The 26,265-nt window shown below is 41.0% G+C and overlaps 1 protein-coding gene across 3 annotated transcripts in view; it reads left to right on the forward strand.

Moving 5' to 3' along the window:
- Positions 1-26,265, forward strand: part of LOC128696659 (inter-alpha-trypsin inhibitor heavy chain H5) — a 254,124-nt gene that overhangs the window by 172,249 nt on the left and 55,610 nt on the right. For all 3 annotated transcript variants that reach the window (XM_053787984.2, XM_053787985.2, XM_053787986.2), the window contains exons 3-4: positions 9,206-9,375; positions 20,109-20,210. In XM_053787984.2, coding sequence (XP_053643959.2) covers positions 9,206-9,375; positions 20,109-20,210 — 272 coding nt within the window. The remainder of the gene's footprint in view (positions 1-9,205; positions 9,376-20,108; positions 20,211-26,265) is intronic.

A 26,265-nucleotide genomic window follows, 5' to 3' on the forward strand; every position in this document is an offset into this window, starting at 1 on the left:
TCTTAGCCTGGATGTCTACGCCAACTGAGAGGGAGGCAGAGGTACGACCGTACACATGCGCATCCCGTGACGTCACACAAAGTCACAGTCCTAAAAGGGATCTCCTATCTAAAGCACATGGATGATACTAATATGCTATACAACACAGGGATCAGCAACTATGCTGACAGCTCGGTCATGTTACGTATGTCGTCTCGACATACACTACTATCTATAGGCTGAACAGGCAGGCGGTTCTGGGCTGATTCTATACAATAACAAATTCATATATAACTTAGAATTAGTGGATGGTATCATAATGGATGTTAACAAAATGAGTTTTAACGTAATGGGTGTTAACATAATCACTTTTAACGTAATGATTTTTAACGTAATGCATTACAATCTATAAGAACAAATCATTGTACAATATGGATGGAATTGATCGATCGATCTGTATTCATGCACTCTACGGATGCTGAGGAAGAATAAATATATATATACAAGGTGAAATTAACAGCAAATGCATCTGGTGCGCACTCAGATCATTACTGTCAAATTCTCAGAATACGGAGGGAACGTGAATACTAAAAAAAAAAAAAATCGGAAAAACTAATCAGTTAATAAAAAACAGTTGACAATTTACTTCATCTCGGACATCTAGTTATACAGACTATGTACATTTAAACCCAATTCTGCGAGGGTGAGGTTTACATATGCAGAATGGTTATCATCTCTGGGAGGATCGAATTCCTCTGCAATGGCTAACACATGCCTTGACTGAGGGAGATCTGAACGAATATCTACAAAAGATACTTGTGGGTTTCTCATTACTTGTCGAGCACGCAAGGAGTAACGACATTCAGGTTGGTTATCTGAGTATTTGAGGTAGAGGGTACAGAGTCAAGAGGATTTTCAGCATCTGTCACATTAGTCTGGGTAGCAATATCATCAACATCGCATACTAATTTCATATGATCTAAATGCAATTCTTTGTACTTACCAGTACTAATTTCTCTAACCTTATACTTATTACCAGAGATATGTTCTACAACTCAATAAGGTCCGACAAACTTTTGATCGAGCTTGGGCATTGTGGATGTTTTGTTGAAATTTGTCAGCATTACTCTCGAACCTACTTTTACTTTTGATGGCTTTGCACGGCTATTAGTTACTCTAGTAAATTCTGCTGTTGATTTATGAAGTGTTTCACGGATTCTTCTAAAAACACTTTGAGCCATGCTGGTACGAGTTGCTACGAAATCATCAGGGTTGTAATTAGGTTTCGGAGTGGAATATAACAACTCATAGGGTAAACGCTTGTCTACACCATACAATGCATAATGTGGAGTATCACCTATGGAAGCATTGTAAGCAGAATTTATGGCACATTGGACATCTGGTATGACTTCATCCCAAGTTTCACTATTGGGGTTGATAGTGGCTCTCAGGACATCAAGTACTTTCTTATTGGTTCTTTCGGCTAACCCATTGCTGGCAGGATGATGAGGAACAATGGTGGATTTAGAGATCTTGTATAAAGTACACAAATTTTCAAGAATCTCATTACAGAATTAACCTCCATTATCTGTTATTAAGGACTTAGGGGTGGTATGCCTGCAGATAATGCGTTCTTTAAACACTTTAGCTACTGTCTCTGCAGTCTTATCTGCAATAGGAACTAACTCACAATATCTGGTGAAATGGTCTACCATAACACACAGATGTTTGTTGCCTTGGAGGGAACATTTAAAATTGGTTAACAAGTCAAGGGCAACTCTTTCCCACGGTTCGCTAGTGGTTGGGTACACTTGGATAGGATTAGGACCATTGACATTTCCTTTATGTTGCATACACACACTACATTTCTTAACATACTCGGAAATGTCAGTTGCCATACGTGGCCAAAAGTATTTCATTCTGGCTTGTTTCACAGAACGATCCATACCAGGGTGTGCAACACCTGGTGCATCATGAACTAGCTGTAGAGCTACATTCACTAGTGACTGTGGAATTACTAACTGGTAAACTCTTCTACTTGGAGTACCCAACTCGGCTGTTCGATACAGTAATTCTTGGCTCATTACAAAGTCACTAATGGGTGCTGGTGGCTTCACAGTAAGAATAAGATCTTCCTGGAGCAGGAATCGAATCACCAGAACACAAGGGATCGGTTCTTTCTTACTGGAGGAATGAACAAACTCGGTGGAGTAGATGACTCTCCCCGGTTGAAAAAATTAACGCTATAACACACAATATGAGCAAGGGAGAACGAATCTACTATCTCAAACTGCAAGCACAGGAGAAAATAAATGAACACGGTCAACAATGCTGATATTCAATCTGAGTCGCACACAGTGACACGAGGTATCAGCTATAAAGAAACTTCACTTACAAACGTTAACAACATGTGAAAGTTACTCGAGAAATAACTTCTTACAATGCACTGGTTACTGTCAACTAGGATGGGATCACCATCTGGAACATTAGGAACAACAACAGACACTCTAGTGAGAACACTAGCTGTAACAGAGACGTCTTTCTGCATACGGCATGTGACATCATCAAGAGATGGCATTACTAGTTGCAAGTAATCGTTTTCTGACAAGGCATCCCCTGTGGAGAAACTACTACTCGAACTAGCAGTCATTGCAGGGATAGGCTGTGCACTCAAGGCAGTCTGAGTGTCCCCGGACACTTGAGGCAACGGAACACTATCCTGCAAGTATGAAGGTGTAGGTGGAACACAGATGGGAGTGACAGAGTTACTAGTGCCTGACCGCTCGGCTACGTTAATAAGTAATGAACGAATCTATAGGAACTTAATCTGAACTTCACATTTCGCAGCACTTTAACAAATCTCAGATACCAGCTGTGAGAACAAACACATTGCTCAAGGGCTAGGTACTGTCTTTCAGTCAGTAAGGAAATGTTGGTACTGTGGACTGATTCATATTGACTTTGACTGGCATGATACACTAAGTGAACGTTCAAAAGTGACTGGGACATCTTCTCAGTGAACTTACTGAAGGACATAAAGACAAGAAAAATGGAGAGAATGACACAATAAGCTTAAACGGGAAGAAAATGCTTAACTATTCTGCATAAGTAATTAAAAATTGACAGGTTACACAGTAAGTAAAAAACTCACACAAGAAAAATACTCAACTTAACAAATAACACTTTGAAAATCAAGAGAAATTGTACTTTACTCAAATCTGATTTGCTCAACTTTTACTTTAAATTGAATAAATGGCACAGTGAGTTGTCTTTACTTTCAATGCAATAGGGAAACACAATAAAATGATAAAATGGACTCAATAAAGCTTGAATAAAATAAAATGGCACAGAAAGAATAAAATATTATGCACAGAACAGATCATATGAACTGAACTGAAATAAACTGTAGCAATATTGCAATTGACAATTGCTAATTAAAAAGTATTGCACAACACTGCATAAAATCTCTGCAAGAAAAACTTTAATGGCAACACAATATTTGCACAAGAATTATTGCAAAATAAGTCAATGTGCAATAATAAAAAAAATTATTACACAAGAAAAGAAATATATCAAAGAATGAACACTTTAACTCTTAACTGCACTCAAGCAACATTTAACAAGCAAAAGAACAATTTACTCTAAAAGAAGAACTTAAAAATTGCACTAAGAGTGAATTTGTTCAATGAAACATGAAAAAATAATAGGTGCTAAAACACAGAACAAAAAGTTTGAACACTTTGATGCAGAACACAACACATCAACATAAACACAATACTAGAATTTTCTTGCAATGAAACTTGATGTGGAAAATTTTTGTAAAAAATGATTTCTTGCTTGCACAAAATAATGGCACTATTGTCTGTGGAAATAAGACAAATTAGACACTGGCTAAATGAAAAGAATATGAACACAAGAATGTTCAACACACAGGGAAAAAAACAAGAATACACAAATGCTGGGAAGAAAAAAAAATGTAACAGACAACACTGAGTTGTGATGCAGAATAAAGCTGATAAATTACTGAAATACTTCACTGGAATACTGAGAACACAAGGTGATTCTGAAGTGCAAACACAAGTTCTATACTGCTCATATGTTGCACACACAACAAGGAAAAACACTAAGTACTTACTTCAAGTGTATAAAAAGACACACAACAAAACAGACATAAGATAATGCATGGAAATTAACACTGAATTAAGGAGATTAAAAGATTATTGCAAAACAAACACTGAGTCTGATCGAGAGTCACTGAATGTCACTAAGAAAATCACTGGAAACACAAAAAGAAATGTCTGAACACTCGCAAATGTCTTTATGAAAAAAAAAATTATCGCTGTAACGACTTGGTGTAGAATGAGGTAGATGGTAGTGGAGAGTTGAGGATTGTTTATGTCGTCTTGCTGCTGTCCTCTGCACACGTGATCATAGAATTGCGCTTACATCGACGATGAACTCACACAGGAGGCTTTTAACGGTGGCGCGAAACACACTCTAGCTCTTGACCCCCTATGTGCTCCTTAAAATATGGTGCTACAACCCTTAGTAGTGTGCCAAAACACTGGTGGAGGTTGGGTGAGTACCACAACAGTGAGAGTGGTTGGGTTTGTGGGCATAACAGGGCTAAGGCGTCTGAGACCGCGTGGTGAGGCACACGTGGTCATGGGTGGTTGGGCCTATGGGTTGAACGGCGTAAGCCTCACTGAGAATAGCCACACTGCCGCGAAGATATTCTAAGCTGGCTAGCTTAAAATACACCCACAAAATACCACAACACCACAAGGATGAAAAAGAGCACTCAGGATGGCTTGGAGCTTGAATCACAAGCGATGAAGACTACTAACATGGCTTGCTTGAGTACTGGGGTAAGACACCTGGGTTAGTTGCTAGCTGGCTTATCTTAACCCTTCACACAGAATAGCTTGATAACTTCACATGATGAGCACAGCAGGGGTGGAAGCTGGCTTGGCAGGCAACAGAATTGGATGGAGTAGACTAGGCTCGACTGAGCTCCCTCACCACAGACTGGAAGCTGGCTTATTTTGCAAACTCGGGTGAACCCCTCGGGAGTGATGCAAATAAGCAGATAAACACTAATACAAAGAGACTGACCAGTGAATGGTGTAGAAGCTGGTAGGAGCTTGAGAGAGTAGCTGGCTGGCGTTAACCTCGGTAGGCCTACTCACAAGATGGCAGGCTCTGTCGAAAGAAATCTCCGTACATCAGCGTAATTATCAATTTTACGCCCACACCGCTGGCACCATTTATCGTAGGGGTTCTTAAATGGAGATATCGAGGGTTGAAGGTAGACACACTTGTTGGATGGTAACGATATATACTGTCAGACTGTGATGAGAGAAATGGAGCCCAGCCTCTGTCTGTCTTAGCCTGGATGTCTACGCCGACTGAGAGGGAGGCAGAGGTACAACCATACACATGCGCATCCCGTGACGTCACAGAGTCACAGGCCTAAAAGGGATCTCCTATCTAAAGCACATGGATGATACTAATATGCTATACAACACAGGGATCAACAACTATGCTGACACACACACACACACACACACATACACACACACACAAACCTCCTGGAGTTTTATGACAAGGTAACAGAAGTAAGACACGAGAGAGGGGTGGGTAGATTGCATTTTCCTAGACTGCAGGAAGGCCTTTGACCCAGTTCCCCACAAGAGATTAGTGCAGAAGCTGGAGGATCAGGCGCATGTAACAGGGAGGGCCCTGCAATGGATCAGGGAATACCTGACAGGGAGGCAGCAACGAGTCATGGTACATGAAGAGGTATCACAGTGGGCGCCTGTGACGAGTGGGGTCCCACAGGGGTCAGTTCTAGGACCAGTGCTATTTTTGATATATGTGAACGACATGAGTGTCCCTATTTGCAGATGATGTGAAGTTGATGAGAAGAATTAAATCGGATGAGGATGAGGCAGGACTGCAAAGAGACCTGGACAGGCTGGACATGTGGTCCAGTAACTGGCTTCCCGAATTCAATCCAGCCAAATGCAAAGTCATGAAGATTGGGGAGGGGCAAAGAAGACCGCAGACAGAGTATAGGCTAGGTGGACAAAGACTACAGACCTCACTCAGGGAGAAAGACCTTGGGGTGACCATAACACCGACCACATCACCAGAGGCACACATTAACCAAATAACTGCTGCAGCATACGGGCGCCTGGCAAACCTGAGAATAGTGTTCCGATACCTTAATAAGGAATCGTTCAAGACACTGTACACTGTGTATGTCAGGCCCATACTGGAGTATGCAGCACCAGTCTGGAACCCACACCTGGTCAAGCACGTCAAGAAGTTAGAGAAAGTACAAAGGTTTGCAACAAGGCTAGTCCCAGAGCTCAGGGGAATGTCGTACGAGGAAAGGTTGAGGGAGATCGGACTGACGACACTGGAGGACAGAAGGGTCAGGGGAGACATGATAACGACATACAAGATACTGCGGGGAATAGACAAGGTGGACAGAGATACGATGTTCCAGAGAGGGGACACAGGGACAAGGGGTCACAACTGGAAGCTGAAGACTCAGACGAGTCACAGGGACGTTAGGAAGTATTTCTTTAGTCATAGAGTTGTCAGGAAGTGGAATAGCCTAGCAAGTGAAGTAGTGGAGGCAGGAACCATACATAGTTTTAAGAAGAGGTATGATACAGCTCAGGAAGCAGAGAGAGAGAGGACCTAGTAGCGATCAGTGAAGAGGCGGGGCCAGGAGCTGAGTCTCGACCCCTGCAACCACAATTAGGTGAGTACAATTAGGTGAGTACACACACACACACACACACACACACACACAGACGACTTGCTTAAGTTGGACCACTTCTTTTATTCTTTCTCTCTCTCTCTCACACACACACACACACACACACACACACACACACACACACACACACACACACACACACACACACACACACACACACACAGCCTTCCTTGATATTAACAACAGTTCACGTACAACTATGCTGACATCAAATTTCTTCCACCTTAAATAATTATCCTACGATCATAAATTTGGCGCTTAACAAGCGCTCACAAAAGACTAGGTGACAAGAGCTCACAAGAACTCACAAACACCCTTTGTGAGCGTCACCTGCATACAGTGTGAACAAATTTCACTCTCGGCTGGCAGCCCAAGGGACCTGATGCACCATGCTCACCTTCACACACAGTCACCTACGCCAACCTCGCGCAAGACAACAACAGTGTGGCCAGGCCTCGCGTAGCCGGCAATCTCGCTAATTAAAAAAATTGGGGACATGCGCGAGAACTGAAGAATTAGTCGAAAAAAATGTTTGGAAACATTTTTTTTTGGGGGGGGGATTTAAAGGTGGAATTACGGTCTTGTGACCACCAGGTCCGGAGTGGCCTGCAGCTGAAGAGGCTGGCAGGGCCCTCATGGGTGTTATACTGATCCTCATGGGTTTTTCTTGATCCTGATAGGGTTACATTGATCCTGATAGGGTTACATTGATCCTCATAGGTGTTATATTGATCTTCATGGCTGTTATACTGATCCTCATGGGTGTTATACTGATCCTCATGTTTACTACACTGATCTCCAAATGGGTTATATTGATCCTCATGGGTATTATACTGATCCTCGTGGATAAAAAGCGTTCACTAGAATTCAACCCAGGGAAAGGCAATGAAAAGTAATGAGCGGGAGATGAGGCCAGAGAGATTTGCCATCTAGCTGAAGAACAACTGACAGATCTGGAGGTACACTTCGCACCTAACATCTTTCTCTCAAAGTGAACATAAAGAGAATAACATTAGTAACATACACCAGGTTAACAAACCTAAGAATGACCTTCAGACAAACAAGAAAAAAGTTTCAAGCAATATTCACTACATATGTACGAATCCTCAAGGCCGTTGTTGCTGCTGCTGCTGCTGCTGCATGGAGCCCTTAATCTAAGTTTGCTCGAAATGCCTAGCCATGCTAGGTGTTCTAGTGGCCCCCTCTGTAATTAGTATTTTATTACATGTAAACCTCACAATAACCAAAATCTGTAAACCCCGCATTGTAATCCTCATAAGGAATAAACTTTGATTTGATTTGATTACACAGCAAAATATAAATATCTAGAAAAAGAAGAGCTTCGTCACAATGCTGGTACGTGGAGGAACGAAAACAACTTACAGCACATAAACCTGGCTTCATGTTTCCAGAAGAACGCGGAAGTGACATGATTACGACTTGTAAAATGTACTGAGTAAGGTGGCTAGCAACTCTTCACCATAAAAGTGACAAGGGTAACGAGTCTTAGATGTAAGATGAACACCCAGAGGAGTTCTTCTAGATATGGAACACATTAGAGACATGTATTGACGTTGGTAGAATTATCGACAATATGCTAAGTAAAAGGACACAAGTGCATCTAATGTGACATTTTATTGTGGCAACGTTTCGCTCTCCAGGAACTCTGTCAAGCCGTTACGCTTGACAGAGTTCCTGTAGAGGTCTGTAGCAAAGCTCAGACCTTTACACAACAATTGTCCTCAAAGATTTGTTAAGTTATAATTAAGGAAAGGTCCTAGACCTCACCTTACGAAAGCAGACAAAGCAAATGCGATAATAATTATGGACAAGGTAGATTATAGGGGAAGAGTAACATATTATTAGAAGACAGGGAAAATGACGTGTGCCTTGAATTGTAGTGGCCAGGCTTAGGCTTGGTTACAAGTACTTCTGGCAGTTTGGGAGAGACACAGATGATGATCAAACTAAATGTAAATTATGTGATCAGGCATATGGTCACTGTCTTGAACACTATGTGCTTAATTGTCCACTTATTGAGGAATACAGAGACAGACAGTATAATAACCTATGTGACATGTCAAGATATCTTATTAATGAAAATAAGATACCAGATATACTAAGCAAATTTCCTAAATTTGCTTGTAACAGATAAGTGAACTATAGATATGTAGATATAAATCCATATGTATTCCTGTTAACCCTTTCGGGCCTAGTTCCTAGGCCTTTTGTGTATTCATATGCTCTCGCGCTACCGTCCACAGGATGGATATGGGGTGCACAATAAACTAGCAACTTCGGTGGCAAAATCTAATCTAATCCCTTAAAGGTTTAGAGTGAGCTCCTTATATAACGTCTCTCAATATATAAATTACATTGCTTCAAATACATAACATTGGTTGATGTTTTCTAAGCCTTGTCTGGTTGCTGCAGGTTGAGTGCTCGGTGGGTCAGCTGACCCGTTTGTTGGTGAGGTCAGTGGTGGATCACCGCTACGCTTCTACCCACCTGCTAGCCACCCTCAACAACCAACGTCCACACCCACACCACCTCACCCTCACCCTCATTCTTCCCAAAGACGCTTACGTCTCCTCACTTACTATGTAAGTAGTGTGTAGTGTAAGAAAGTAATGTCTGTTGTAAGAAAGTAGTGTCTAGTCTAAGTAGTGTCTATTGTAAGAAAGTAGTGTCTAGTCTAAGTAGTGTCTATTGTAAGAAAGTAGTGTCTAGTCTAAGAAAGTAATGTCTATTGTAAGAAAGTAGTGTCTATTGTAAGAAAGTAGTGTCTAGTCTAAGAAAGTAATGTCTATTGTAAGAAAGTAGTGTCTATTGTAAGAAAGTAGTGTCTATTGTAAGAAAGTAGTGTCTGTTGTAAGTAAGTAGTGTCTAGTCTAAGAAAGTAATGTCTATTGAAAGAAAGTAGTGTCTATTGTAAGAAAGTAGTGTCTGTTGTAAGTAAGTAGTGTCTAGTCTAAGAAAGTAGTGTCTAGTCTAAGAAAGTTATGTCTATTGTAAGAAAGTAGTGTCTAATCTAAGAAAGTAATGTCTATTGTAAGAAAGTAGTCTCTATTGTAAGAAAGTAGTGTCTATTGTAAGTAAGTAGTGTCTAGTCAAAGAAAGTAGTGTCTGTTGTAAGAAAGTAGTGTCTAGTCTAAGAAAGTAGTGTCTGTTGTAAGAAAGTAGTGCCCAGTCTAAGAAAGTAGTGTCTATTGTAAGAAAGTAGTGTCTAGTCTAAGAAAGTAGTGTCTGTTGTAAGAAAGTAGTGCCCAGTCTAAGAAAGTAGTGTCTATTGTAAGTAAGTAGTGTCTAGTCAAAGAAAGTAGTGTCTGTTGTAAGAAAGTAGTGTCTAGTCTAAGAAAGTAGAGTCTGTTGTAAGAAAGTAGTGCCCAGTCTAAGAAAGTAGTGTCTATTGTAAGAAAGTAGTGTCTAGTCTAAGAAAGTAATGTCTATTGTAAGAAAGTAATGTCTAGTCTAAGAAAGTAGTGTCTATTGTAAGTAAGTAGTGTCTAGTCAAAGAAAGTAGTGTCTAGTCTAAGAAAGTAATGTCTATTGTAAGAAAGTAGTGTCTAGTCTAAGAAAGTAATGTCTATTGTAAGAAAGTAATGTCTAGTCTAAAAAGTAATGTCTAGTCTAAGAAAGTAGTGTCTAGTATAAGTAATGTCTAGTCTAAGAAAGTAGTGTCTAGTATAAGTAATGTCTAGTATAAGAAAGTAGTGTCTAGTCTAAAAAAGTAATGTCTAGTTTAAGAAAGTAATGCCTAGTTTAAGAAAGTAGTGTCTAGCTTAAGAAAGTAGTGTCTAGTTTAAGAAAGTAGTGTCTAGCTTAAGAAAGTAGTGTCTAGTTTAAGAAAGTAGTGTCTAGTTTAAGAAAGTAGTGTCTAGTTTAAGAAAGTAGTGTGTAGTCTAAGAAAATAATGTCTAGTCTAAGGAAGTAGTGTCTAGTTTAAGAAAGTAGTGTCTAGTCTAAGAAAGTAGTGTGTAGTCTAAGAAAGTAATGTCTAGTCTAAGAAAGTAGTGTCTAGTTTAAGAAAGTAGTGTCTAGTCTAAGAAAGTAATGTCTAGTGTAAGAAAGTAATGTCTAGTGTAAGAAAGTAGTGTGTAGTCTAAGAAAGTAATGTCTATTGTAAGAAAGTAGTGTCTAGTCTAAGAAAGCAGTGTCTATTGTAAGAAAGTAGTGTCTAGTCTAAGAAAGTATTGTCTATTGTAAGAAAATAATGTCTATTGTAAGAAAGTAGTGTCTATTGTAAGAAAGTAGTGTGCAGTCTAAGAAAGTAATGTCTATTGCAAGAAAGCAGTGTCTAGTCTAAGAAAGTAGCGTCTAGTCTAAGAAAGTAGTGTCTAATCTAAGAAAGTAGTGTCTATTGTAAGAAAGTAGCGTCTAGTCTAAGAAAGTAGTGTCTATTGTAAGAAAGTAGTGTCTAGTGTAAGAAAGTAGCGTCTAGTCTGAGAAAGTAGTGTCTATTGTAAGAAAGTAGTGTCTAGCGTAAGAAAGTAGCGTCTAGTCTAAGAAAGTAGTGTCTAGTGTTGGTGTGTAGTGTCAGTGATTTACGTCTGCTAACATTTTTGCATAAATTACTTTGGCAAGAAAGTCTAAAGAAGAGTTGGCAGCAGCCTTGCTTCCCGACTAACACAATAATTATGTCAAATATGAGTATTAAAATAATAATAACAATAGTAATAATAATAAGAATGATATTATTATGCCAGAATGATAACGTTACTGTGAGGCTAGCAGAGTTCAATAAAGAAGAGCTGTACACGAAGGCTTCTGGTTTAACCTTGTTGATTGTTACTCTGTGACTCTCATTGTTAACAAGGTAAAGCTTCGTGTGCTCAATTTTCCTGTTAATTATTTTGCCAAAATTTCGTGAGCTGTTACACAATAGTTACTCTTGTCGAAGCTTTTGTGAAGCCTGTGTATGTTTCACTGGTACTTTTCTAGTGTGTAGTGCAAGACTGGTGCAGTGTGTGTAGTGTGAGAGACTGGTGCACTGTGTGTAGTGTGAGAGACTGTTACAGTGTGTGTAGTGTGAGAGACTGTTAGTGTGTGTAGTGTGAGAGACTGTTAGTGTGTTTAGTGTGAGAGACTGTTAGTGTGTTTAGTGTGAGAGACTGTTAGTGTGTTTAGTGTGAGAGACTGGTGCAGTGTGTTTAGTGTGAGAGACTGTTAGTGTGTGCAGTGTGAGAGACTGTTAGTGTGTGTAGTGTGAGAGACTGTTACAGTGTGTGTAGTGTGAGAGACTGTTACAGTGTGTGTAGTGTGAGAGACTGTTACAGTGTGTGTAGTGTGAGAGACTGGTGCACTGTGTTTAGTGTGAGAGACTGGTGCAGTATGTGTAGTGTGAGAGACTGTTAGTGTGTGTAGTGTGAGAGACTGTTAGTGTGTGTAGTGTGAGAGACTGTTACAGTGTGTGTAGTGTGAGAGACTGGTGCAGTGTGTTTAGTGTGAGAGACTGTTACAGTGTGTGTAGTGTGAGAGACTGGTGCAGTGTGTTTAGTGTGAGAGACTGTTACAGTGTGTGTAGTGTGAGAGACTGTTACAGTGTGTGTAGTGTGAGAGACTGTTAGTGTGTGTAGTGTGAGGGACTGTTACAGTGTGTGTAGTGTGAGAGACTGTTACAGTGTGTGTAGTGTGAGAGACTGTTACAGTGTGTGTAGTGTGAGAGACTGTTACAGTGTGTGTAGTGTGAGAGACTGTTACAGTGTGTGTAGTGTGAGAGACTGTTAGTGTGTGTAGTGTGAGAGACTGTTACAGTGTGTGTAGTGTGAGAGACTGTTACAGTGTGTGTAGTGTGAGAGACTGTTAGTGTGTGTAGTGTGAGAGACTGTTACAGTGTGTGTAGTGTGAGAGACTGTTACAGTGTGTGTAGTGTGAGAGACTGTTAGTGTGTGTAGTGTGAGAGACTGTTACAGTGTGTGTAGAGTGAGAGACTGTTACAGTGTGTGTAGTGTGAGAGACTGTTAGCGTGTGTAGTGTGAGAGACTGTTACAGTGTGTGTAGTGTGAGAGACTGTTAGTGTGTGTAGTGTGAGAGACTGTTACAGTGTGTGTAGTGTGAGAGACTGGTGCACTGTGTGTAGAGTGAGAGACTGGTGCACTGTGTGTAGTGTGAGAGACTGTTAATGTGTGTAGTGTGAGAGACTGGTGCAGTGTGTGTAGTGTGAGAGACTGGTGCAGTGTGTGTAGTGTGAGAGACTGGTGCAGTGTGTGTAGTGTGAGAGACTGGTGCAGTGTGTGTAGTGTGAGAGACTGGTGCAGTGTGTGTAGTGTGAGAGACTGGTGCACTGTGTGTAGTGTGAGAGACTGTTAGTGTGTGTAGTGTGAGAGACTGTTACAGTGTGTGTAGTGTGAGAGACTGGTGCAGTGTGTGTAGTGTGAGAGACTGGTGCAGTGTGTGTAGTGTGAGAGACTGGTGCAGTGTGTGTAGTGTGAGAGACTGTTACAGTGTGTGTAGTGTGAGAGACTGGTGCAGTATGTGTAGTGTGAGAGACTGTTACAGTGTGTGTAGTGTGAGAGACTGGTGCAGTGTGTGTAGTGTGAGAGACTGTTACAGTGTGTGTAGTGTGAGAGACTGGTGCAGTATGTGTAGTGTGAGAGACTGTTACAGTGTGTGTAGTGTGAGAGACTGTTACAGTGTGTGTAGTGTGAGAGACTGGTGCAGTGTGTGTAGTGTGAGAGACTGTTACAGTGTGTGTAGTGTGAGAGACTGGTGCAGTGTGTGTAGTGTGAGAGACTGTTACAGTGTGTGTAGTGTGAGAGACTGGTGCAGTGTGTGTAGTGTGAGAGACTGTTACAGTGTGTGTAGTGTGAGAGACTGGTGCAGTGTGTGTAGTGTGAGAGACTGGTGCAGTGTGTGTAGTGTGAGAGACTGTTACAGTGTGTGTAGTGTGAGAGACTGGTGCAGTGTGTGTAGTGTGAGAGACTGGTGCAGTATGTGTAGTGTGAGAGACTGGTGCAGTGTGTGTAGTGTGAGAGACTGGTGCAGTATGTGTAGTGTGAGAGACTGGTGCAGTGTGTGTAGTGTGAGAGACTGGTGCAGTGTGTGTAGTGTGAGAGACTGGTGCAGTGTGTGTAGTGTGAGAGACTGGTGCAGTGTGTGTAGTGTGAGAGACTGGTGCACTGTGTGTAGTGTGAGAGACTGGTGCAGTGTGTGTAGTGTGAGAGACTGGTGCAGTATGTGTAGTGTGAGAGACTGGTGCAGTGTGTGTAGTGTGAGAGACTGGTGCAGTATGTGTAGTGTGAGAGACTGGTGCAGTGTGTGTAGTGTGAGAGACTGGTGCAGTGTGTGTAGTGTGAGAGACTGGTGCAGTGTGTGTAGTGTGAGAGACTGGTGCAGTGTGTGTAGTGTGAGAGACTGGTGCAGTGTGTGTAGTGTGAGAGACTGGTGCAGTGTGTGTAGTGTGAGAGACTGGTGCAGTGTGTGTAGTGTGAGAGACTGGTGCAGTGTGTGTAGTGTGAGAGACTGGTGCAGTGTGTGTAGTGTGAGAGACTGGTGCACTGTGTGTAGTGTGAGAGACTGGTGCACTGTGTGTAGTGTGAGAGACTGGTGCACTGTGTGTAGTGTGAGAGACTGGTGCACTGTGTAGTGTGAGAGACTGGTGCACTGTGTGTAGTGTGAGAGACTGGTACAGTGTGCGTAGTGTAAGAGACTGTTACAGTGTGTGTAGTGTAAGAGACTGTTACAGTGTGTGTAGTGTGAGAGACTGTTACAGTGTGTGTAGTGTAAGAGACTGTTACAGTGTGTGTGTAATGTAAGAGACTGTTACAGTGTGTGTAGTGTGAGAGACTGTTACAGTGTGTGTAGTGTGAGAGACTGCTACAGTGTGTGTAGTGTAAGAGACTGTTACAGTGTGTGTAGTGTGAGAGACTGTTACAGTGTGTGTAGTGTGAGACTGTTACAGTGTGTGTAGTGTGAGAGACTGTTACAGTGTGTGTAGTGTGAGACTGTTACAGTGTGTGAAGTGTGAGAGACTGTTACAGTGTGTGTAGTGTGAGAGACTGTCACAGTGTGTGTAGTGTGAGACTGTTACAGTGTGTGTAGTGTGAGACTGTTACAGTGTGTGTAGTGTAAGAGACTGTTACAGTGTGTGTAGTGTGAGAGACTGTTACAGTGTTTGTAGCGTGAGACTGTTACAGTGTGTGTAGTGTGAGAGACTGTTACAGTGTGTGTAGTGTAAGAGACTGTTACAGTGTGTGTAGTGTAAGAGACTGCTACAGTGTGTGTAGTGTGAGAGACTGTTACAGTGTGTGTAGTGTGAGACTGTTACAGTGTGTGTAGTGTGAGAGACTGTTACAGTGTGTGTAGTGTGAGACTGTTACAGTGTGTGTAGTGTAAGACACTGTTACAGTGTGTGTAGTGTGAGAGATTGTTACAGTGTGTGTAGTGTGAGACTGTTACAGTGTGTGTAGTGTAAGAGACTGTTACAGTGTGTGTAGTGTGAGAGACTGTTACAGTGTGTGTAGTGTGAGACTGTTACAGTGTGTAGTGTGAGAGATTGTTACAGTGTGTGTAGTGTGAGAGACTGTTACAGTGTGTGTAGTGTGAGAGACTGTTACAGTGTGTGTAGTGTGAAAGACGGTTACAGTGTGTGTAGTGTAAGAGAATGTTACAGTATGTGTAGTGTAAGAGACTGTTACAGTGTGTGTAATGTGAGAGACTGTTACTGTGTGTAGTGTGAGACTGTTACAGTGGGTGTAGTGTGAGAGACTGGTGCAGTGTGTGTAGTGTGAGAGACTGTTACAGTGTGTTTAGTGTGAGAGACTGTTACAGTGTGTGTAGTGTGAGAGACTGTTACAGTGTGTGTAGTGTGAGAGACTGTTACAGTGTGTTTAGTGTAAGAGAATGTTACAGTGTGTGTAGTGTGAGAGACTGTTACAGTGTGTGTAGTGTGAGAGACTGTTACTGTGTGTAGTGTGAGACTGTTACAGTGTGTGTAGTGTGAGAGACTGGTGCAGTGTGTGTAGTGTGAGAGACTGGTGCACTGTGTGTAGTGTGAGAGACTGGTGCACTGAGTGTAGTGTGAGAGACTGGTGCAGTGTGTGTAGTGTGAGAGACTGGTGCACTGAGTGTAGTGTGAGAGACTGGTGCACTGTGTGTAGTGTGAGAGACTGGTGCACTGTGTGTAGTGTGAGAGACTGGTGCACTGTGTGTAGTGTGAGAGACTGGTGCACTGTGTGTAGTGTGAGAGACTGGTGCACTGTGTAGTGTGAGAGACTGGCGCACTGTGTGTAGTGTGAGAGACTGGTACAGTGTGCGTAGTGTAAGAGACTGTTACAGTGTGTGTAGTGTAAGAGACTGTTACAGTGTGTGTAGTGTGAGAGACTGTTACAGTGTGTGTAGTGTAAGAGACTGTTACAGTGTGTGTAGTGTAAGAGACTGTTACAGTGTGTGTAATGTGAGAGACTGTTACAGTGTGTGTAGTGTGAGAGACTGCTACAGTGTGTGTAGTGTGAGAGACTGTTACAGTGTGTGTAGTGTAAGAGACTGTTACAGTGTGTGTAGTGTGAGAGACTGTTACAGTGTGTGTAGTGTGAGACTGTTACAGTGTGTGTAGTGTAAGAGACTGTTACGGTGTGTGAAGTGTGAGAGACTGTTACAGTGTGTGTAGTGTGAGACTGTTACAGTGTGTGTAGTGTAAGAGACTATTACAGTGTGTGTAGTGTGAGAGACTGTTACAGTGTGTGTAGTGTGAGAGACTGTTACAGTGTGTGTAGTGTGAGACTGTTACAGTGTGTGTAGTGTGAGAGACTGTTACAGTGTGTGTAGTATGAGAGACTGTCACAGTGTGTGTAGTGTGAGACTGTTACAGTGTGTGTAGTGTAAGAGACTGTTACAGTGTGTGTAGTGTGAGAGACTGTTACAGTGTGTGTAGTGTGAGACTGTTACAGTGTGTGTAGTGTAAGAGACTGTTACAGTGTGTGTAGTGTGAGAGACTGTTACAGTGTGTGTAGTGTGAGAGACTGTTACAGTGTGTGTAGTGTGAGACTTACAGTGTGTGTAGTGTAAGGGACTGTTACAGTGTGTGTAGTGTGAGAGACTGTTACAGTGTGTGTAGTGTGACTTACAGTGTGTGTAGTGTGAGAGACTGTTACAGTGTGTGTAGTGTGACTTACAGTGTGTGTAGTGTGAGAGACTGTTACAGTGTGTGTAGTGTGAGACTGTTACAGTGTGTGTAGTGTAAGTGACTATTACAGTGTGTGTAGTGTGAGAGACTGTTACAGTGTGTGTAGTGTGAGACTGTTACAGTGTGTGTAGTGAGAGACTGTTACAGTGTGTGTAGTGAGAGACTGTTACAGTGTGTGTAGTGTGAGAGACTGTTACAGTGTGTGTAGTGTGAGAGACTGTTACAGTGTGTGTAGTGTGAGAGACTGTTACAGTGTGTGTAGTGTGAGAGACTGTTACAGTGTGTGTAGTGTGAGAGACTGTTACAGTGTGTGTAGTGTGAGAGACTGTTTCAGTGTGTGTAGTGTGAGAGACTGTTACAGTGTGTGTAGTGTGAGAGACTGTTACAGTATGTGTAGTGTGAGAGACTGTTACAGTGTGTGTAGTGTGAGAGACTGTTACAGTGTGTGTAGTGTGAGACTGTTACAGTGTGTGTAGTGTGAGAGACTGTTACAGTGTGTGTAGTGTGAGAGACTGTTACAGTGTGTGTAGTGTGAGACTGTTACAGTGTGTGTAGTGTGAGAGACTGTTACAGTATGTGTAGTGTGAGAGACTGTTACAGTGTGTGTAGTGTGAGAGACTGTTACAGTGTGTGTAGTGTGAGACTGTTACAGTGTGTGTAGTGTGAGAGACTGTTACAGTGTGTGTAGTGTGAGAGACTGTTACAGTGTGTGTAGTGTGAGAGACTGTTACAGTGTGTAGTGTGAGAGACTGTTACAGTGTGTGTAGTGTGAGAGACTGTTACAGTGTGTGTAGTGTGAGAGACTGTTACAGTGTGTGTAGTGTGAGAGACTGTTACAGTGTGTGTAGTGTGAGACTGTTACAGTGTGTGTAGTGTGAGAGACTGTTACAGTGTGTGTAGTGTGAGAGACTGTTACAGTGTGTGTAGTGTGAGACTGTTACAGTGTGTGTAGTGTGAGAGACTGTTACAGTATGTGTAGTGTGAGAGACTGTTACAGTGTGTGTAGTGTGAGAGACTGTTACAGTGTGTGTAGTGTGAGACTGTTACAGTGTGTGTAGTGTGAGAGACTGTTACAGTGTGTGTAGTGTGAGAGACTGTTACAGTGTGTGTAGTGTGAGATTGTTACAGTGTGTGTAGTGTGAGACTGTTACAGTGTGTGTAGTGTGAGACTGTTACACTGTGTGTAGTGTGAGACTGTTACAGTGTGTGTAGTGTGAGAGACTGTTACAGTGTGTGTAGTGTGAGACTGTTACAGTGTGTGTAGTGTGAGAGAGTGTTACAGTGTGTGTAGTGTGAGAGACTGTTACAGTGTGTGTAGTGTGAGACTGTTACAGTGTGTGTAGTGTGAGAGACTGTTACAGTATGTGTAGTGTGAGAGACTGTTACAGTGTGTGTAGTGTGAGAGACTGTTACAGTGTGTGTAGTGTGAGACTGTTACAGTGTGTGTAGTGTGAGAGACTGTTACAGTGTGTGTAGTGTGAGAGACTGTTACAGTGTGTGTAGTGTGAGACTGTTACAGTGTGTGTAGTGTGAGAGACTGTTACAGTGTGTGTAGTGTGAGAGACTGTTACAGTGTGTGTAGTGTGAGACTGTTACAGTGTGTGTAGTGTGAGAGACTGTTACAGTGTGTGTAGTGTGAGAGACTGTTACAGTGTGTGTAGTGTGAGACTGTTACAGTGTGTGTAGTGTGAGAGACTGTTACAGTGTGTGTAGTGTGAGAGACTGTTACAGTGTGTGTAGTGTGAGAGACTGTTACAGTGTGTGTAGTGTGAGAGACTGTTACAGTGTGTGTAGTGTGAGACTGTTACAGTGTGTGTAGTGTGAGAGACTGTTACAGTGTGTGTAGTGTGAGAGACTGTTACAGTGTGTGTAGTGTGAGAGACTGTTACAGTGTGTGTAGTGTGAGACTGTTACAGTGTGTGTAGTGTGAGAGACTGTTACAGTGTGTGTAGTGTGAGAGACTGTTACAGTGTGTGTAGTGTGAGACTGTTACAGTGTGTGTAGTGTGAGAGACTGTTACAGTGTGTGTAGTGTGAGAGACTGTTACAGTGTGTGTAGTGTGAGAGACTGTTACAGTGTGTGTAGTGTGAGACTGTTACAGTGTGTGTAGTGTGAGAGACTGTTACAGTGTGTGTAGTGTGAGAGACTGTTACAGTGTGTGTAGTGTGAGACTGTTACAGTGTGTGTAGTGTGAGAATGTTACAGTGTGTGTAGTGTGAGAGACTGTTACAGTGTGTGTAGTGTGAGAGACTGTTACAGTGTGTGTAGTGTGAGAGACTGTTACAGTGTGTGTAGTGTGAGAGACTGTTACAGTGTGTGTAGTGTGAGAGACTGTTACAGTGTGTGTAGTGTGAGAGACTGTTACAGTGTGTGTAGTGTGAGAGACTGTTACAGTGTGTGTAGTGTGAGACTGTTACAGTGTGTGTAGTGTGAGACTGTTACAGTGTGTGTAGTGTGAGAGACTGTTACAGTGTGTGTAGTGTGAGAGACTGTTACAGTGTGTGTAGTGTGAGAGACTGTTACAGTGTGTGTAGTGTGAGAGACTGTTACAGTGTGTGTAGTGTGAGAGACTGTTACAGTGTGTGTAGTGTGAGACTGTTACAGTGTGTGTAGTGTGAGAGACTGTTACAGTGTGTGTAGTGTGAGAGACTGTTACAGTGTGTGTAGTGTGAGAGACTGTTACAGTGTGTGTAGTGTGAGAGACTGTTACAGTGTGTTTAGTGTGAGACTGTTACAGTGTGTGTAGTGTGAGAGACTGTTACAGTGTGTGTAGTGTGAGACTGTTACAGTGTGTGTAGTGTGAGACTGTTACAGTGTGTGTAGTGTGAGAGACTGTTACAGTGTGTGTAGTGTGAGACTGTTACAGTGTGTGTAGTGTGAGAGACTGTTACAGTGTGTGTAGTGTGAGACTGTTACAGTGTGTGTAGTGTGAGACTGTTACAGTGTGTGTAGTATGAGAGACTGTTACAGTGTGTGTAGTGTGAGACTGCTACAATGTGTGCCCAGTATAGGTACAGGTGCTGGCGCAGGAATGGAGGGGACAGAGGGAGAGTGGAAGAGAAGAGAGGGATAGGAGAGAAGGGAATAGATAGTATATAAAAACATGTGGTGAATCCTGGAGGGAGGGATGGTGGTAGGGAGAGGGTGTAGGGTATTACAACGTATAACAATATTTTATGATGTTTATCAATGTAATGTTTGACGGTGATGTAGAGAGACGGGAGGAAGGAACTACACTACGGAGGTGAAAGCAAGGAAGCGAGGAGGTAGAAGAGGACATCATGATAACGACACTCAGCAAGCCACTCCACCAAGGTAGGTATATCTCATTCCCACTCATCCTAACACTTGTATTTCATTCCCACTCATCCTAATACTTTTATTTCATTCCCACTCATCCTAGCATTTATACCCTCACACTTAACCTTACACAAACAATTAGCACAACACTCAAACCCATACTCTCACACAATCTTACACTCACACTTATTATTCACTCGGTATGGAACATTTTGCTCATACTTGTGTAATTTTGCTCAGGCTGCTGCTGCTACAACCATCCAGAAACACTGCTCTCTCTTCTTTACTTTATACGGGGTGTAAAACTTTTACTTTACATAGGATGAAAAACTTTCCCTCACATCCACTAGTGTCATCTTTTATTGCTTTACGGAGGAGTGAAGCTGTAAGCTAGTTGAACCACCAAACTCTTTATATTACAAACACTTGAATCAGCAGAAATTTTCAGATTTTCTTATCAAAATAATAACTATAACCACCACGAGTGATAGTACTCACCTAATTGTGGTTGCTTGGGTCGAGACTCAGCTCCTGGCCCCGCCTCTTCACTGAACGCTACTAGATCCTCTCTCTCCCTGCTCCCTGAGCTTTATCATACCTCGTCTTAAAGCTATGTATGGTTCCTGCCTCCACTACATCACTCGCCAGACTGTTCCACTTCTTGACTACTCTATGACTGAAGAAATACTTCCTAACATCCCTTTGACTCATCTGAGTCTTCAACTTCCAAGTGTGACCTCTTGTTTCTGTGTCTCCTGTCTGGAACATCCTGTCTCTGTCCACCTTGTCTATTCCACGCAGTATTTTGTATGTCGTTATTATGTCTCCCCTGACCCTCCTGTCCTCCAGTGTCGTCAGGCCGATTTTCCTTAACCTTTCTTCGTAGGACATTCCCCTTAGCTCTGGAACTAACCTTGTCGCAAACCTTTGCACTTTCTCTAATTTCTTGACGTGCTTGACCAGGTGTGGGTTCCAAACTGGTGCTGCATAGTCCAGTATGGGCCTGACATACACGGTGTACAGTGTCTTGAATGATTCCTTACTTAGGTATCGGAATGCTATTCTCAGGTTTGCCAGGCGCCCATATGCTGCAGAAATTATCTGATTGATGTGTGATTCCGGAGACATGCTTGGTGTCATACTCACCCCAAGATCTTTCTCCTTGAGTGAGGTTTGCAGTCTTTAGCCATCTAGCCTATACTCTGCGGTCTTCTTTCCAATTCCCCGATCTTCATAACTTTGCATTTGGGGGGTTAAATTCGAGAAGCCAGTTGCTGGACCAGGTGTCCAGCCTGTCCAGGTCTCTTTGAAGTCCTGCCTGATCCTCATCTGATTTAATTCTCCTCATTAACTTCACATCATATGCGAACAGGGACACTTCCGAGTCTATCCCTTCCATCATGTTTTTCACATATACTAAAAATAGCACTGGTTCTAGGACCGACCCCTGTGAGACTCCGCTCGTCACAGGTGCTCACTGTGATATCTCATCACGTACCATGACTCGTTGCCTCCCTGTCAGGTATTCTCTGATCCATTGCAGTGCCCTTCCCATTATACGCGCCTGATCCTCTAGTTTCTGCACTAGTCTCTTGTGAGGAACTGTGTAGAAGGCCTTCTTACAGTCCAAGAAACTACAATCAACCCACCCCTCTCTCTCGTGTCTTACTTCTGTTACTTTATCATAAAGCTCCAGAAGGTTTGTGACACAGGATTTGCCTCCCATGAATCCGTGCTGGTGGGTGTTTTCATAATAATATACACGTTAACATGTACTCTTGTATAATAACAAGTTAACTTGTAAATGATAACTTATTGGTCAGTTACCAACCTGTGTTATAGATCATAGCACCAACAGCACTGAGCTGCGATCACAGGGAGCGCAAAGGCGTTCCCTGTGATCGTATGTGCTTGGACTTTCTCCTCTTTTCTGCAACACTGCAAGCTCCTGCTGTGTTGATTGCAACATGAAAGGCTTAGAGCTATCATTCAATCCCCCCAGTGGTTGTTTTGCATATTGTATATCTTGTTCGCGATTACTGCAATATATATATATATATATATATATATATATATATATATATATATATATATATGCAATAAGATCACAGTAAACAGGTGATTTCAGAATATGCAAAACAACCACTCTGAAAGAATAGAGAAATTCCAAGCGCTTTCGTGACTACTCACATTATCAAGGAACTATGAAAGTAAAGCATCCAAGGAAGGTATATAAGGGGTCTGGCCAACACCTCACTATCAGATCCCACAACGGTTAAACACCTGACGCGCGCCGGCCCAACTGGACAGGTCCTTTGCACAACCCACCAACAAACTATTCTACCCAAGAAAATTTTTAAAATTATTATTTGTCCAGTGTATTATTAAATTCTTCCCAAATTCTATTAATTATAAATGGATCTAATTTATATAAACCAAAGGAAATGTTCATATTATTGTCAAAACTGTTTTTTATGAAACAAGATTCAATTTTATTCCTGTCGACCATGGACTTGATTGATACTACTTTCTCAACTTTTTGAAAATCAATTGGATGGTTAAAATCTCTTACATGAATAAATAGAGCATTGGAATCTTGTCCAGTTCTAATGCTATATTTATGTTGTTTTAATCTTAGTTCGAGATTTTTACCAGTTTGACCGTAATAAACTTTATCGCAAATTTTACAAGGAATCTTATAGACACATCCATCAGCATTTTGGGGGGAATTCTTCATCAAAAGTTTTTTTTACTGTATCAAGATTTTTGAATACAACTTTAATATTAAAAGTCTTAAGAAGAGAAGGCATATCAACCAAGTAGTATCAAGCAAGTCCATGGTCGACAGGAATATAATTGAATCTTGTTTCATAAAAAGCAGTTTTGACAATAATATGAATATTTCCTTTGGTTTATATAAATTAGATCCATTTATAATTAATAGAATTTGGGAAGAATTTAATAATACACTGGACAAATAATAATTTTAAAAATTTTCTTGGGTAGAATAGTTTGTTGGTGGGTTGTGCAAAGGACCTGTCCAGTTGGGTCGGCGCGCGTCAGGTGTTTAACCGTTGTGGGATCTGATAGTGAGGTGTTGGCCAGACCCCTTATATACCTTCCTTGGATGCTTTACTTTCATAGTTCCTTGATAATGTGAGTAGTCATGAAAGCGCTTGGAATTTCTCTATTCTTTCAGAGTGGTTGTTTTGTACATTATATATATATATATATATATATATATATATATATATATATATATATATATATATATATATATATATTATATATATATATATATATATATATATATATATATCCTAGGTAGTAGGTTGATAGCAACCGTCCAGGGAGGTACTACCGTCCTGCCAAGTGAGTGTAAAACGGAAGCCCGGAATTGTTTTACAAGATGGTAGGATTGTTGGTGTCTTTTTTCTGTCTTATAAACATGCAAGATTTCAGGTACGTCTTGCTGCATCTACTAACACTTGGGCCAAACTACACATACATTTACAAGCATATACACACTCCTCTGGGTTTTCTTCTATTTTCTTATTAGTTCTTGTTTATTTCCTCTTATCTCCATGGGGAAGCGGAACAGAATTCTTGTTCGGTAAGCTATGCATGTCGTCAGAGGCGACTAACATGCCAGGAGGGAGGGGCTAGCAACACCTTATCCTGTATAAGCTACTAAAGTTAAGAAGAGAAAGAGTTTCGCAAAAAAAAAAAAGTAATTCTGAACCTAAAGAAAAAAATATATTTTATTGTGTTTATTATTAAATTATTGTAAACTTGGCTAAAATATATTTAGTTAGATTAGGCTAAAATTGCGCTTTTTATAATAAGGTTAGGAAAGTTTTCTAAGGTTCTTTTGGTACAAAATTATTAATTTTTATATTAACATAAATAAAAAAAAATATCTTTGAACGTATAAGGGAAATTTTAGAAAGGACTTATTTTAAATGATTTCTTGCTAATTGAACAGTTTTACCTATTTGGCACGAAATATATATATATATATATATATATATATATATACACACACATATATATATATATATATATATATATATATATATATATATATATATATATATATATATATATATATATACAGCCGCTGAATCCTTGAAACAAGACAAAAGTTTTAGAGAACAAATGCCAGGTTACTTCGTATTGTTGCTACACAATACTCAGCTAGTGTCAGCACAGCAGCTCTCGCTCAAAGCTTCATTGCAAAAATACTTGCACAGCAATATTTGTCTTCAACTCAGAGTATTTTCTGTGATATTACCAACATGGGAATATATCGAAGCCTTTAAATAATAACTCTTAGTAGTTCTACGAAAATGTCGCCTGGAGCCCCGATACTACCACTACTGCAAGTCAACTACCACTACGCTACTACCTACCACTATTACTGCTACTACTACTAGTACACTACTGTTACTTCTTCAACTACCATCACTAATACTACTATTTAATAATAATAATAATAATAATAATAATAATTTATTCACATATATTATGCAACATTACAGTTCTAAGAATTTCGCGTTAATTAATAATTGTGATAGAGTAGAAAAACACAGAGATCGTCCTGATCACAATATATCTGTAATTGTAGGTTATAGCAGCAGTTAGGCTCATGGATTCCCGTCTTTAATAAAGTCATGTGAATTATGTTTAAATAATGCATCGTAGTAGTTTTGATGGGGTCTGGAGGTAGAGCTCGTCATAGCCATACTGGCGTGAGATTTGTCTATAGAAAGCACAGAAATACATCAAGTTGGATGAGTCTTATTAGGCCAGCATGGTGCACTAGACAAAGCAATGATCTGATAATTAGGACTGGCTTGCCGGGGTGAATTAAATACAACAGTTGTTAGGCTGACAGCCTCCTCCCTTGCACTGATAGCCTCCTCCATTGCACTGACAACCTCTTCCCTTGAAGACAGCCCCCTTCCCTGCACTGACAGCCCTTTGCCCTATACTGACAGCCTCCTCCCTTGCACTGACAGCCTCCTCCCCTGCGCTGACAGCTTCCTCCCTTACACTGACAGCCTCCTCCTGGAGACTAGTCCACTTGTCAACTATTGCAATAGTTATTGCACAGCTTTTGTATCTTAAGGAGTGTCCTCGTGTCCTCCCTGCAGCTAGTAACACAAGGTTCCTTCTCTGTTTTCGTATATCCTCTCTTGAAGTTATTATTTTAGCATTCACGGGGAAGGGGTAAACCTGTATGGGTCACACAGCACCAAGGAAACAGGAGGTAATCATGTTTGATTGGAGTACATCGAATGTAGTATCGCTCGTAAAGGTCAGTGTGTACAGGACGAGAATGAGAAATTCAGAACTACCATGCTTGAAGGTCACTGATGTGACCGACTTTGTGGGTAACATTGTTAGCGTTCTAGCTGGTCACCCCAAGTTATGAGACATCTGTAGGCGAGTGCTTTAAGTCACCACACAAGATTGTGTGGTCGTGTGGATTAAGGCGTCATGAGTTTTCGCCCACCATGAGGCAGGCCAAAGCAGCATGGGTTCGACTCCTTGACTAGTCGCAGTGTTATTATTGATCAATACTACTTGTTCGTGGGTACAATATATATACATTATATATATATATATATATATATATATATATATATATATATATATATATATATATATATATATATAATGTCGTGCCGAACAGGTAAAACTGGTCAATTAGAAAGAACTCATTTAAAATTAAGTCCTTTCTAAAATTTTCTCTTATACATTTAGATATATTTTTTTTTAATTTATGTTAATGTAAAAAGAATTTTGTAACAAAAGAACCTTAGAAAATTTACCTAACCTTATTATAACAAGCGCAATTTAATTTTGTCTATTCTAACTAAATATATTTTAGACAAGTTTACAATAATTTAATAAACAATGTAATGTATTTTTTCGTTAGGTTCAGAATGATTTTTGCGAAATTATTGCATGTACAAATATTCGCTTGCCTTATTCGGTAAGAGCGTCGCTATTTAAGCCAAAAATAGCAAGTTTTACTTATTCGGCACGACATATATATATATAT

The sequence above is a fragment of the Cherax quadricarinatus genome, chromosome 46 (genome assembly GCF_038502225.1).
Source record: "Cherax quadricarinatus isolate ZL_2023a chromosome 46, ASM3850222v1, whole genome shotgun sequence".
NCBI lineage: Eukaryota > Metazoa > Arthropoda > Malacostraca > Decapoda > Parastacidae > Cherax > Cherax quadricarinatus.